General features: G+C 41.0%; 2 protein-coding genes and 1 long non-coding RNA gene across 3 annotated transcripts; 1 reads left to right on the top strand and 2 right to left on the bottom strand.

Annotated features, from left to right (window-relative positions):
• Positions 1-650: 650 nt before the first annotated feature.
• Positions 651-1,502, bottom strand: LOC149113414 (uncharacterized). The gene has a single exon (XM_089288288.1). The coding sequence runs from the start codon at positions 1,500-1,502 to the stop codon at positions 651-653; it is 852 nt and encodes a 283-aa protein (XP_089144414.1).
• A 4,133-nt stretch (positions 1,503-5,635) lies between these two features.
• On the bottom strand, positions 5,636-6,017 carry LOC149113413 (uncharacterized). The gene is made up of 2 exons (XR_016206801.1): positions 5,903-6,017; positions 5,636-5,760 (listed from the first exon to the last, which is right to left on the bottom strand). It is a non-coding gene; the product is annotated as an uncharacterized LOC149113413 (long non-coding RNA).
• A 581-nt stretch (positions 6,018-6,598) lies between these two features.
• Positions 6,599-8,563, top strand: LOC149113412 (uncharacterized). Its single transcript, XM_089288468.1, has 2 exons — positions 6,599-6,706; positions 6,797-8,563. Exons 1-2 carry the CDS (start codon positions 6,614-6,616, stop codon positions 8,561-8,563), a joined length of 1,860 nt encoding a protein of 619 aa, XP_089144594.1. The 5' UTR covers positions 6,599-6,613.
• The last annotated feature ends 6,718 nt before the right edge of the window (positions 8,564-15,281 follow it).

Below are 15,281 nucleotides of genomic sequence, written 5' to 3'. Positions count from 1 at the left end.
TTTTGATGGGTTCCACCCAAGCGTACTTGGAAAACGCATCGATCACCATCAGTAAATAACGCATGCCTTTGTTGTATTTGGATATGTTTTGTATTTCCACCAGATCGGCCACCCATTGTTCATCTATGTTGAACACCAACACAGGTAAGGTAGGGAAACGTCTCCTTCGGGGTTTGTGAAGCGTGTAGCCCAAATCCTTTTCCAACACCTCTCGCACTTTTTGGACGGGAAGTTTTAGGGTTCGGGCAAAACTGGTTACCCCACCCAAACTACCCGGTTGGCGAGGGTCGTGATAAGATGCTAGTAACTTGGTGGCTTTTGATTTCTTCATAGCGTCGCTAACTTCAAAATGCAAGCCTCGACGAGGTCTGGGTGGTGTTCTCGGATGGTCAGGAACCACTCGTATGCTTGGGGTTGATGTTTGAGCCACATAATAAAGATGAGAAAACGAAAGACTTTTTGCTTTACGTCTGTGGCTTCGAATTCTTTGAGAGGGTCAGCACTGGATGCAAGGGGAATGACTACCCCTTGTGCATATTTGAGATACGCTCTTTCACACACTCGACACAACCAACACCAATACAAGTGACTCAACATTGTGTCTACAGCAAAATGAACTTTATTGATACACTTTCAATCCTTTATACAATTTAGTTTACAGTATCAAATGGGTCTTCTTCGTTCTTATACAGATCACAAGTGTCCCAAGCCGTACTGGAATATCGGCAGCCTCCCCGATTACATTCTTTACCCAGATTCCAGTCTCTGGCTAATTGGTAATCGTCTGACTGGTACAACCTATCTTTCTCCACAATACAATCTTCACACAAATTTGTGTCCAGCAAGAGGTCGAACCTTTCTTGCCACAAGTCGACTTCTTTGGCCATCTTACAAACCAGTTTGTACAGTTCGTGACAAACTCCTTGGTGCGTCGCTTTAACTGTCATCTCAAACGGAATTCTCACTTTTTGTTCCAAGTCTTCTGTGAGTCGCTGCATTGTTCTAATGGGTCTTAACAGAGAAACAAGGGCAACGCGCATCGGATACGCCAAACCTACGGTGGCTGCAAACATGTTGGTATCTTCAGACAACTCAGGGGATCTGTCGCACACGACAAAATCAAAGGCTTTCGTACATCTATCGTACATTACCTCATACCACTCTGAAGTAAAGAGAAACACCAAGCCACTACTTTTCATCCGTGGTAGGATGCAGTCTTTCCACTCGGGTCTTTTTTCTTCCAAATCTGTCTCCGACATACTTTCACCGTTCTGATTATAAAACAGAAAGTCAAAGACGAACAGGGTGTCAATCAACGTGTTGGTATCTTCTGGCCATTCTTCCCAACGGACCTTGACTTGACCGCCGATGATCTGCTTGTTATGACTATCGTTGTTCTTGTTCGTGCAAAACTTCATGATGTTTCCAAGATGATTCAAACACTTTGACTGCTGACGGCTAAGTACTGATTTGACTTTTATACGATATGGATGTGACGTCATCTGGTTCGAGACTGGTGTATCACATGTTCATACATACATTAACGTCATACCTTTCCTTATTTGGTCACAAAATCCTATGATTGGTCAGTATAGTAAAGGTTAGAAAACACAGGACGCTGTCAAACCAGTTTGACGGCGTCCTTCACAAAGGTTGATTTCCTTATTTGGTCACAAAATCCTATGGTTAGTCAGAATAGTAAGGGCGGGAAAACACAGGACGCTATCAAACCAGTTTGACGGCGTCCTTGACAAAGGTTGATTTCCTAACTTGGTTACAAAATGCTGTGATTGGTCAAATATGATGCCATGCTATGGAAAAGTACTGAGCGTTGATTGGCTGATAAATCCCATATAATGTGTGGACCTATTCATTTCTTTACTCGCAAACATCGTTTGGTCTGAGCGCATCCAGAAGAAGAGAGAAGAAAGAATAAACAATATGACAGGAGAACCAGAAATGATACAACTTGAAAGTGATCATGGTGGAGTAGAAGTGCAAAATACATCATGTACCTCTTTCCAACCTGGAAATGTATCTCCTTGCCGTTATCCTATCACAAAATCAAAAAGAAAACAAAAAATGGCGGACAAAGATAAGAAGGAGAAGCAGGTGAAGAAGATCAAAAAGGAACCTGAGGAAGGTACAGAAACGTTACTTGATAACTGGTTACATTCGTACAAACCATCAACCATTGAGTTCAACGAGAAAGTAGTGGTCAAGACCATAGAACCTCAACGAGAGACATTCACTACAATACCTTTAAAGCGCATCTTAAAACAAACAAAGTTTAATTCCAAGTGCAAGGTTGATTTTAACTATTTTGTAAAAATCAAGACCATTTTAAAAAATGGTAGACTAAGTACGCGACAAAAGATTCGTTGTCTAGTAGAGGAAGAAGACGTGGAAAAGAGAGACAGTTTCTTCAAGACAAAGAGAAAGCAACAAAAAGAACACATGACGCAAAGACATTTACTTAGAAGACAAGAAGTTACACCAAGGCGTGTTAGATTAGTAACACATATTTTAGAAACTTTAAAAAAAGTCAATGTTTAAATAATTTTTTTTTCAATAGTGTCTGAGCATATTGATGTGGTGATGAGTAGCGAAGACTTTAATGCTGATGAATTCTTAGACGGTATTACTAAAGAGTGGAACGATTTACCGAGAGTCGCATCGTCTGCCAACACCTTCGGGAATTCGCCACCACCACCACCACTACCAAGACCAATTACAAGAGTAGATACTGAGATCTTGTACCGTTGCCCACTACACGAGTCTGAGGCTTTACAGAAGAAAAAGACTGTCACAAAGTACGGAGAGTGGGAGTATTACGAGTGTCCTGTTGCCAAGTGTTTCGTGTCCTGTGGTGCGGATCGTGTAGAGTGTTACATAGACTCGGCAAAACGTCAATTGCACCAGTTCTACCTCGAGAATGAGTTGGACAAAATGCAGTGCTTCTGTGAACTTCCCTTGAGAATGTCCCAGTCTCAATCTGAAAAAAACCCCGGACGTCTCTTATTCATTTGTCCCAAACGTAACTGTAAGTTCTTCCAGTGGGTCGATCAAACCCCGAGTAAGAAAGTGAAAGCCTGGTTATTAGAGAGCCAACACCCCTCCAATCACGCAGGTTACCCACGACCGCATGAATTATTCAAACCCGACAGGCAGAATTATGTGTCCAATTGGCTAGGACAATTGCCCTACAAGAAGCAATCTAACCGATTCTGCGATGAGCAGATAGTGAGAGATCACGTGATCTCCGAACCTGGCACCCCCTTTGACCAAGAGTTGTGGGACGAATGTCAAAAGGTCAACATCTTCTGCGTAGCAGACCATCCCGACATCATTGAATTTCCGCGGGAATTGAAAGGGCGTCTTTTCGATCCGAAAAAAGAAAGGAAATTGCGTGAAGACTTGTATACGTTACGCGTCATGGCCAAGGTCAGGGAACAAAATAAAAAAGGTCGTTGGAGCTGCGATTGTTTCGCTGGAAACAGAAGACCGCACGATCATTAGTCTCCCGTGTAAACTAGACCAATCAAGATAATTCACGTCAAGAACGTTGATTGGTTCTAAAAAATACCATAAACTTAACTCTAGAGACATTAAATTTTCAGTCTCAAACAACATGGCTTCTGTTAAGGACAGCTTATGTCTCGTCGTAGACTTAAAGGGATTCTTTGTGCAAAAGAAATTTCAAGTGCGTGAAAGGGGTTATTACTCTTGGAATGAACACTTTGGACGCCATGCTTTCTTCCAGCCAGCAACACTCAAAGACTTGTCTCACAAGGATAAAAAGACAGTGAGCTTTGCAAAGCATAAAATAAACGGACTCACTTATCAACCCCGTTACCAAGAGAGAGCTTATGAGCAAGATCAAGCAGATATTGTCTTACTGCGCTTGTACAACCAATACAAGACGGGGAAAAGAACTGTGGTAGCCTACAAAGGAGGTCATGTTGAAAAAGACTTGTTAAACAAACTGAACATTCCTTGTCTCGATTTAGAACCTTGGGGTTGTCCCAAATACGAACAGTTAAAACAAACGATTGTAAAACCGTTAGCGAGTTGCGGTTTTCACTTAAATGATAATATTCACCAGTGTTCCATGACCGAGTGTCACGCGTTTTAGTTATGGTTTCAAACTTATGTCATGTAAATAATCAGTTTCCACGTCCTGTAATTTCAGGGAAAAATTGATATTAAAGTTGGTGAACTTTAAAGTTGCGTGATTTATTTATGTTATAAACCAGGCTTTTTTTTACTCGGTCAACACGGAAACGAGATTAATGACGTCATTACACCAGGCTTTTTACTCGGTCAACACGGAAACGAGATTAATGACGTCATTACACCAGGCTTTTTACTCGGTCAACACGGAAACGAGATTAATGACGTCATTACACCAGGCTTATTACTCGGTCAACACGGAAACGAGTTTAATGACGGCTTTTTACTCGGTCAACACGGAAACGAGATTAATGACGTCATTCCTCACCCGTCAAAGGGAGCGGGGCTTCTATTACCATGGATACAGCCAACTCAAGAAAACATTAGAACTCTTTTCCATAACAATACCTTTTGATAAACATCACTCACTGGACGCTCGTGTTATTATTATTCAATAAAAGTTGACAAAGTAAATATCAGACTCTGTGTTCATTTTAAAGCAAAGTTTATTATCAAAATCCTAGTTACAATGTGTGAGCTCTAGTAGCAACGCGCCCGAATTATGTTAGAATCGATGCGCCCAACTTAAGAAACATCCATTGAATGAATTACATACTCGTTATTTAAATGCATGTCGGTTGAAACAGAATACAATTCTATGATTTGATTCACTTCCCATGGAAATAAATAGTAAACAAACTCTCGAAAACGAATGTTATCCCAAAGGTTATTTACATGGCAAGTCGCGACATAAAAAATTACATGATAAACATTCCTATCAATGTTTTGGATGACACTTTCTAAAACATTAAAAACCGTCACAATGCTATCCGTACTGATGTGGTAGGGAATTATTCACAAAATCGATTATCGATTATCAAAACTGCAGCGTCATAAAATTCAGTTTGACAGCGTCCTCAAAACCAGCAATGAATTTGATTGATGAACCACTCTTGGCGGCTGTCCGTTCTATTGAGAACGCGGACCAAGACAACGATTCTCAAGAGGTAATAAATATAACTTGAAATTGGAGTACATGTCGGGCGAATACAAATCCGTACCGTTATTTTGAAATGGGTCGTTGAAATTGAATGGAAAAGACAACTTCATACTTTAACTTACATGATTTCATCAGACCTAAAATTTGACGACGGCTAAGGACTTTGAAAAGAAATTATTTTGATTTTGAATTAGGTCACTGAAATTGAATGGAAAGGATAAGCCTTTGTGCTTTTCAATACCACTACATGTTTTAATCACAACCTGGAATTTCAAGGAGGGTATGAGCATTCAATAGAAGTTCTTTTGATTTTGAATAGCTCGCTGTAATCCTTTATATCGGGCCTGGAATTTGAAGGCGGTTACGGTTTTTGAAAAGATGTTCTTTTGATTTTGAATAGCTCGCTGTAATCCTTTATATCAGGTCTGGAATTTGAAGGCGGTTACGGTTTTTGAAAAGATGTTCTTTTGATTTTGAATAGCTCGCTGTAATCCTTTATATCAGGTCTGGAATTTGAAGGCGGTTACGGTTTTTGAAAAGATGTTCTTTTGATTTTGAATAGCTCGCTGTAATCCTTTATATCAGGTCTGGAATTCGGTTGTGTCCTGGTGTACCGGTACACAGAGGGAATAACCATTGTACTCCTTTCTTTACGAACCTTTGTTTAGCTGTTGAACATTGTTGGGTCTTTTGTATCGGTTCTTGTGAACCGGTACACGAGGACAGAACCTGGAATTCGAAGGCGGTTACGGTTTTTGAAATGAAGTTCTTTTGATTTTGAATAGCTCGCTGACGGACTTGGAAACGTTCTACCAGTATAACACAAGTAACACTGGACGGATTTAGGATAAACAAAGCTATAGCGTTCGTCCGATCGTATTTTATAAACCTTAAAGTTACAATGGAACCGTTACTCCTAAATTTGAGTTTAGCGCGCGATGCAAATCATTTGTCCCATTGGCCGCGGGGATAACGAAATTTGCATACGAGTTGAAAACTTAACGCAAGAATGTGGCAATAGACTATTATCTTAAACGTTGAATGATTAGACTCTGTTAGCTTAACTGAATAGGCTATTATCTTTTAAGGCGAATTGAACGGACGCTAAAAGACTAATAAAGGCATTTGTTTTCATGCGAGTTGTGTAATTGTTATTCATTTACAGGAAAATTAAATTAACAAACTAAGTAAACTTTTCGGGTGGTCTGCGTGTGTGAATGTAATTATGATAGATCAATAACGTCATATGTTACTTGATTGGTGGTTGAAAATATGATGTCGTTTTTGTGCAATATGATTGGATGTTGGAAATGTGCCGACATTTCCTGTAATATGATTAGTTAACGACACCAATAAAGTTGGGACTCGCTAGATAGAAATCATTTGCACATGGTGGACTGTTGACTAACCTTTTGTTTCTCTGGATAAGATTTTCGCCCCATGTCAAGCCACTTTGAGGATATAAGCGATGAAGAATTGTTGGAGGCCATTATTGTTATTGAGAATGGACCAGAAAACAGTTATTTCCAACAGGTAAATTAAATATGTTGTAACAAAAATACATTTCGTGTACTTAATGTGTGATGAACCGGGTTATTTATTTTATTTTATATTTTCTCCAAGATTCTTGACGACTCTATCGATGATACGATTTTGTCAAATGTCGCCGAGGCTACAGAACGTCAACTCACTAATCAAGAACAAATGGGAGGAAGTCTTGCTACCACAGAACCTGGACGCTTCGAATTTGTACTCAACCCGTACGTAGATAGTCACAGCAAAAAAATGGGTGCTAGAGAGCGTCACTGCACCTCCAACATTCGTCAGGTGGGACAATTTATACCTCAACAAAACTTGGCAGCAGCAATTGCTGATGGATTACATAGAACAATCCAAAATTTGATTCTCCGAGACAGGATACCAGCCGCTGATCTTGTCTACTTCAATTTAGCCAGCAATCGCTTAGTCAACAGCTATGCTTATCGAGGGTTACCGGCGGGGGAATGGTTAAATGGTAGCGATCGTTTCGACAGTCTGCTGCAGCAAATGTCACAGGTGTTAAACTCAAACGAGAACTTTGAAATGAATGATTCATTTCAATTATCTTTTACACACGTTCGTACATCTCCTCGCGGTAGCGGTCAGAAACGAAAATTGAAACCTGGACATTTTAATCCAGAAACTTTCAAACGTTTGAAAGGTTCTGTCATCAGTATCGATAACAAAGATGAACTATGCTGCGCCCGCGCCACTGTGACAGCTAAAGCTAGAGTGGATGGTCACCCTAAATGGAACAGCTTCATAAGTGGTTTCTCTATCCAGAGAGATGAAGCAATCAAGCTGCATATAGAAGCTAATGTAGAAATGGGAAAATGCGGTTACGAGGAACTCACTAGATTTGCATTGACGCCGTCCTTGAACAATTATCAGCTCTTACTTGTGGACGCTACCCGAGGTTATAGCGTGACTTCTTTTGGAAAGCCTCAGGAAAAACAATTGGTACTGTTGTATGATAATGAACACTACAATGTGATCACTGCGTTACCTGGGTTCTTTGGTAACAGTTATTTCTGCGCAAGGTGTCTCAAACCCTACAATAACGAAGGTCAACACGCCTGTGAAAACAACCCTGATCATTGTTCATCCTGCTTACAAACGGGATGTGAGGACTTTACAGAGGCCAGGTGTCGTATTCAACCACCAGCTACACCCTGCGGATCCTGTAAGCGGACGTTTTATGGTGATGTTTGTTTTCAAAATCATCTGACGAAATCCTACGAGGGAAAAACCGCTGACTCCAAAAACATCAGTGTTTGCAGTCAACGCAGCAAATGTCGTAGCTGTAAAAAGTTGTTGGTGGGTCTCAAGAAGCAACAAGAACATGAATGCGGTTACATAGACTGTCCCTCTTGCCACGAGTACATAGAGGCCGCAAGCCACCGATGCTTTATTCAGATACCTAAAACACCGGAAGAGCTAACCGAAGAGAAAAAAGAAAAAAAGAAGAAGAGAAAGAAAAAGAAAAAACGTAAGCGACGAACCGAAGCCGAAGCAGAGGATAATAGTAATGATGATGATAATGATGATGATGAAAAGCCTCCCATTCTCGTTTTCTTCGATATTGAGGCGATGCAAGACACTGGCAAACGCATCCCTAATCTTTTAATAGTGGAAACTGAGGATGATAATTGTCCACTCCACTTCAAAGGTGAAGATTGCATTCGCGATTTCCTGGAATGGCTGGATACGTTAACTGAAGAAGACACGCGCAATGTAACTGTTTTGGCCCATAAATTTTCTGGCTACGACTCCTATTTCTCGTGGAGGAATATCATCGCCAACACAGGGTCCTCAATCAAATCAGAAATGGAGCTAAACTTCTCCAATTAACCTTTGACAATATTAACTTTATTGACTCTCTGTCATTTTTTCAAATGCCGCTTTCTGCATTTCCAAAGACATTCGGATTGACAGAGTTAAAGAAGGGCTATTTTCCTCACCTGTTTAACACGCCTGAAAATCAAGACTACGTGGGACCAATTCCCGAGAAAGAATTTTACATGCCTGAATCAATGTCTGTCAACGGCCGTAAAGACTTCGAGAAATGGCATGATAAAGAAAGAGCTGAGAATGTAGTGTTCGATTTCCAGAAAGAATTGCTGGAATATTGCGAGTCGGACGTCAAATTACTGAAGGAGGGATGCCTTACTTTCAAACGGCTTTTTGAAAAAGAGACAAAGTTTGACCCCTTCAGTCATATTACTATAGCTTCGGCATGCAATCGAAATCTGCGACAAAACGGAATGGAAGCCAACACAATTGCTTCCGAGCCTCTCCACGGTTGGCGACTAAAAACAAATCAGTCGAAAGTTGCCATGGAATATCTACTGTGGCAACAAAGTCAGATCAGTGAGAGAATTCAACATGTTGGAAATGATGGGGAATACCGTATCCCCAACAGTCGCTACACCGTGGACGGCTACGATGCAACTACGAACACCGTCTACGAATTTCAAGGTTGCTTTTGGCATGGCTGTCGTAGATGCTATCCCAACAGATCCGAAACACACTTTAGATTAGAGCACCGCTGCACTGCCGACGTGTATCTCTGCACCCAGGAAAAACTACAATTCTTGCGTGACAAAGGTTACAACGTCATCGAAATGTGGGAGTGTGATTGGCGGAAAATGAAAGAAGAAAGGCGGGACGTCAGGAACTTTGTAGCCAGCCTCGATTTGGTGGAGCCACTAAATCCCCGTGATGCCTTCTGCGGCGGACGAACAAACGCTGTCAAACTCTATCATCTGGCTGACATCGCCTCAGGAGAGAAGATTCATTACTATGATTTTACATCTCTCTATCCGTTCATTAATAAGAATGCTGAGTATCCTGTCGGCCACCCTGAAATTATATTTCAGCCGGAAGACACAGACATCCAAAATTACTTCGGGATTGCCAAGGTCACAATCTTACCTCCAGAAAAACTGTTTCATCCAGTACTTCCGCTGCGTGAAAATGGTAAACTAACATTCCCGCTATGTAGAGCCTGTGTACAAGAAGAGATGGAAAAACCAATGCTACAACGGTCCTGGGTTTGCAGTCACAGCGACAGTGAAAGACAAATTACAGGTACATGGTGTACCCCCGAACTGAACAAAGCCGTTGAGAAGGGCTACAAAATAACTTACATTCACGAAGTGTGGCATTTTTCTGAAACGAGGAAAGGTCTCTTCAAAGACTATGTGAATACATGGTTAAAGATTAAAGAGGAGGCAAGCGGCTGGCCAGCTCATGTAGGCGATGATCCCGTCAAACAACAAGAACATCTGAGATCCTACAAAGCGAAAGAGGGCATCGAACTCAACCGCAACAACATTGAAAAGAATCCCGGCAAACGTAGCCTTGTAAAAATGATGTTAAATTCCATGTGGGGGAAGTTTGGCCAGCGCACCAACAAAACTCAAATCAAAGAGTTCGGAGATCCTATGAGGTTCAGTGCATTCCATGAAAGTGATGCAAATGACATTTGCTACGTGAGTGTATTGTCTGAAGACATCGTTGAAATTCACTATAAACTGAAATTGAATGACGAACCTGTCTCACCAAACCTCAACATTTTCATCGCTTGTTTCACGACATGTTGGGCTCGACTTCGTTTGTATGCAGCTCTGGACATTCTACAAGAACGAGTACAGTACACAGACACCGACAGCGTTATTTTTTCCAGTTTACCTCATGAGAACAATCCTCCCCTTGACGACTTTCTCGGTGATTTCAAGGACGAGTTGGGAGAAGACGACTTCATCACTGAATTTGCGTCCGCGGGACCGAAAAATTATGGTTACCTCACGAAGAAAGAAAAAGAAGAATGCAAAGTGAGGGGAATCTCTTTAAACAGTGAAGGTAGCAAGCAGTTAAATTATCAAGTGTTGCGGCAAAATGTTTTAGACGAAATTCAACGCCCTCTCGAGAAAACGCGACAAACTGATATTTACAAGCCTTATCACATCGTCCGAAACTCCAAAGAGTACTCACTGACCACAGTCTCTCAGACGAAAAAGTACCAGCTTGCGTACGAAAAACGAGTGATAGATCCCTACACCTTCAAAACATATCCCTATGGCTATGAAAGAATAACAAATGAGAACGTGGACATGATTGAACTGTTGTGCCATTTGTAGACACTTTTGTAAATAGTTTCATTCATAAGTTGAGCGCAATCCACTAGGGAGTTGCACACGGCTCTGTCCTGTAATTTTAGGGGAAATTTTGATATTAAAGTTAATGGTTAACTTTAAAATTGCGTGATTACTTTGTTTATCTTAGAAACCAGGCTTTTTACTCGGTCAACACGGAAACGAGATTAATGACGTCAAAGGGGGCGGGGCTTCTGGTTACCATGGATACGTCAAACTCGAGAAAACAATAGAAAAAGTATTGAATGAAAAAGTATTTCATTTGCATCACACTACCAGTCAAATTCGTACTGGACTAGCCCATACCACTACTGTAGAAAACGCGGTAAATATTGAAACAGAAAGACCTGCATTGGAAATCGGCGACATTGCTGTGATGGACAATTGTTCCACCCATCATTTTGCTGGTGGTGAAGCTCTACAAGAGTGGCTAAGTGATTGTAACATTGAACTGGTCTATACTCCAACGTATTCGCCAGATTTTAATCCAGCTGAATTTGTGTTCAAGGCAAAATGACATCAGTTATGCGTTACGAACGAAAACATTGAACTTGTTGCAGTTAAAGCCGCTGTAGATTACGTTACTTCAGATAACATGATGGAATTTTTCGGATACACCTCTTACATCAATTTTTTGCCGTTTGTTCAGTAGTTGTGATTTAGAATTGACATAAGATACACTACTCAAGCAGATTGTAACGAGGCTGTTCTGTTAATTCATTGTAGATTGTTGTCACTTCGTTTCCATTCCCTTTTCACATAATGTAAGCAAAGAAAGGGTGAACCAGAGAACAAACCGTTTATTCAGAGTTAACTTGACACTCACTGAAACACATCGGGCATGCACAACGTCTATCTTTATTCTCTGAACACAAACCCAACAAAAAGAATTAAAATGCGGTGCTTTTTTTTTTCATACTGGCAGGAAATACTAAAGTTAATTAAATCCGCGGACGCCGTATTGTCTACTGCTAATAGAACGAAAACTTAAATTAACAAGACGCCTAAAGTCGATTCCGTGGGATGCTTTGGCTCGAGAACGTAGCATTGGAATGAATTGTGAAGTTAGAGTAAAGTGCCACGATTAGCCAGTTAGATCAGCCATACAAATCACTATAGAAAGTCTTGAAGAAACCGTCACTCTGTTGGTGGTGGAAAATAGTGTAGGTGGAAAATTACTGTACGAGAAGAGGATTAAAACTTCCATGAGAAGCATGAGGAATTCTTCTTAACAAATATTTCCATTTGTATTTATAAATGTTAACAATGGAACACTGAAAATAAAATAAACATCGACCGGAATAAACCTTCTCGCAAACACTATTTACATGTGCGTTCTGGTAAACAGGTAAGCTCAATTTCAGCAAGAATACACAAAACATTAAACATACACGTGGCATGATTGTCGACTCATGGACTGAACTGTGAAAGTTTCGATAGAGTGAAACTCTTGAGGCTTAAATATCTCCAATTGCAAACCAACACATATTTGAGCGAATTTTTGAAATGGTTGGTGTCGATGTTTACCGTGATGGACTCCTTGATTATTTAATCCACTGATTCACTAAATATCGTGTGTGAGTATCGTGTAAATGTTGCATGAATATTTTGTTACAGTGTGTTGGTTGTTTTACGGTGGCCTACAACTGTCACGGCAAAATCAATTTCGCCACGGCAAAATCCAGTGTCGTGCGGTCAGCCAGGCCTGCGTCGTTCACCATTTTTTGTAGCGCGGTTTGTACGGCGCCCTCGATCGGCACGTTGGTAAACAGTGACTCTACGTCGAAGGACACCATGATCTCGTGGTACTGGATCTCTTCACTGGCGATGGTGGAGGCGAAGTCGGTTGAGTTTTTCACTGTGAATTTCGAGTTACCTGCAAGAGGAGATAATACGTTGGCCAAGAAAGCAGATAGGTCGTATGCAAAGGTGTTGACACACGACAAAATTGGCCTAAGCGGTGTGTCGGCCTTGTTGATCTTCGGTAAACCATAGATCCTAGGTGGTTATTTGTGTCGGGGTCTGATCTTATTATAAACCGCCTCTGACATGCGTCCATTTCGTTTCAGGGTTAGCAGCTTCTCAGATAGCTTCCGGGTCAAGCGGTCTGTCGGATCTTTGTTGAGCAGCTGGTACGGTCCGGAATCAATTAGCCCTGACATTTTTGGGATGTGTCAGCGTCCAGGATTACGCTGGCGCGACCTTTATCAGCCGGAAGGACCATGATGGAGTTGTCCTCTTTTAGGCTTTTAAGAGCCTCCTGCTGTTCCTTCGTGATGTTGGGCGTGGATGGTTGTGCCTGTTGAAGGATGGTGTTGATGGATCTCCTGATTGTGTCTGCCCGCTCCGCATCCAGTGGCCTCACTGCTGACTCAATCTTGGCGATGATCTTGGTGGCTTGGACTCTCGTAGGAGTCACGGCGAAATTGAGACCTTTCTTCAGTAAGGACACCTCAGCTTCGTTAAGGGTCCGGGATGACAAGTTGATAACCCACTTTGTTTTCTCAACAAAAGTTGTAGGAGAAACAGAAGACTGTTTCTCTCGCAAAAGTTTCCTAAACTTGCGCTGTTGACGGTCACAAAGGCACGAACAACCCCAAGAAGAGAGCCCGTCGCGGAATTTAAATCCATCGCCGTTTTACCTTATGTCCGAGGAGTTTCGGAGACTCTCTGCCGCTGCCTAGAACAACAAGGCATTCGCACCGTCTTTAAGTCCGACACGACACTTCGGTCACACTTAGTGCGACCAAAGGACACCGTCAATCCGGCTAAACAAGATGGTGTTGTCTACAGGATTCCCTGTGAGTGCGACAAAGTCTACATTGGGGAAACAGGGCGATCTATGCAGGAGAGGATCAAAGAACACGACAGGGATATACGACCCGCCCGTACCCAGTCCTCCACCGTTTCTGAACACACCCACGAGACCGGCCACTATCCTATATGGAATGAGGTCAAGTTTATTGATCGAGATCCTCACTGGTACACACGTAGGGTCAAGGAAGCTATTTACATAAGACTTCACCCTAATAACATCAACAGGGATAGCGGAATTGAAATTCCTGAAGCATGGATGCCCACGATCAAAAAACACAACAACAGGAGAACGGTACAACAGCAGACCACTGAGGGAACAGCTACTCGCCGGAACAATGGAACAATAGGAGGATCGAAATGCACCAATCACAGCCGACCTTTGTGATATAAATGATACCGTGCAATCAGTCGACCTTATCGCCTGAAGAAGACTAGCAGTAAGCAGTCGAAACGTCGCGATCTACATCTCAAGTGACTACATCGTGAGGCAAACGATAATACACTTTATTATTGTCGTCTTGTAAATCAAATGACAATGATTCATATACTGAAGCATATCAAAAACACACAGATTGCTCTTATGCTTATAAAGTGGTATCAGTTATGGTGATAAATACACCAAAGCAGTTCAATCTTTCAGAGGTGAAAATGCTCTTTACTAATTCATGGAAAAAATGCTTGATGAAGTCAAGTACTGTAAAAACATCATCAAATACAAATTCAATAAACCTCTTGAAATGAGAGATCAAGATAAAGAAGATTTTAAAAAAGCAACAGAATGTCATATCTGCAGTAAAATGTACGATGATGAAGATAAAAGAGTCCAAGATCATTGTCATGTAACTGGTAAATACCGAGGATCGACTCACGAAGCTTGCAATTTGAATTATCAATTGACAGACAAGATACCAGTCATTTTTCATAATTTCAGAGGTTACGACAGCCATTTTATTATGCAGCAGATTGGTCAAATAGCAAAGATTAACACTTACACTGATAAGAAAGGAGAAGAGAAGCAAATGAATATAAATGCAATACCAAACAACATGGAAAAGTACGTGGCATTTACTCTTGGTTATAATCTTGTTTTCATTGATAGTTTACAGTTTATGAGTTCAAGTTTAGACGAACTAGTGAGTAATTTGCCAAAAGAATCATTAAAATACACATCTGAAGTTTTCAAAGGAAAAGCACTTGATTTAATCTCAAAGAAAGGAGTTTATCCATATGATCAAATGGACTCATTTGAAAAATTCAATAAAACCAAGTTGCCAACTAAAGAACAGGTTTACAGCATTCTCAATGATCAACATATTAGTGATGATGATTATCAGCATGCAAAACGTGTTGGAGAGGATTTAATCTCAAAAACATGGGAGAGTATCATAATCTGTATTTAATGAGTGATATTCTGTTGCTAGCTGATGCATTCGAAAATTTCAGAAAAACATGCCTTAAATATTATAAACTAGATTCAGCTCATTATTTTACAAGTCCAGGTCTTTCTTGGGACAGCATGCTCAAAATGACTGATATCAAGCTTCAAGTGATGAGTGATATTGATATGTTCCAGTTTATTGAAAAAGGCATGCGGG

This window comes from Orbicella faveolata, unplaced genomic scaffold (assembly GCF_042242905.1).
Source record: "Orbicella faveolata isolate gen_17 unplaced genomic scaffold, um_ofav_v1 contig_15, whole genome shotgun sequence".
In the NCBI taxonomy this organism is placed as follows: Eukaryota; Metazoa; Cnidaria; class Anthozoa; order Scleractinia; family Merulinidae; genus Orbicella; species Orbicella faveolata.
The sequence above is the reverse complement of the archived record's forward strand: the minus strand, read 5'-3'. Positions and strand labels throughout refer to the sequence as shown.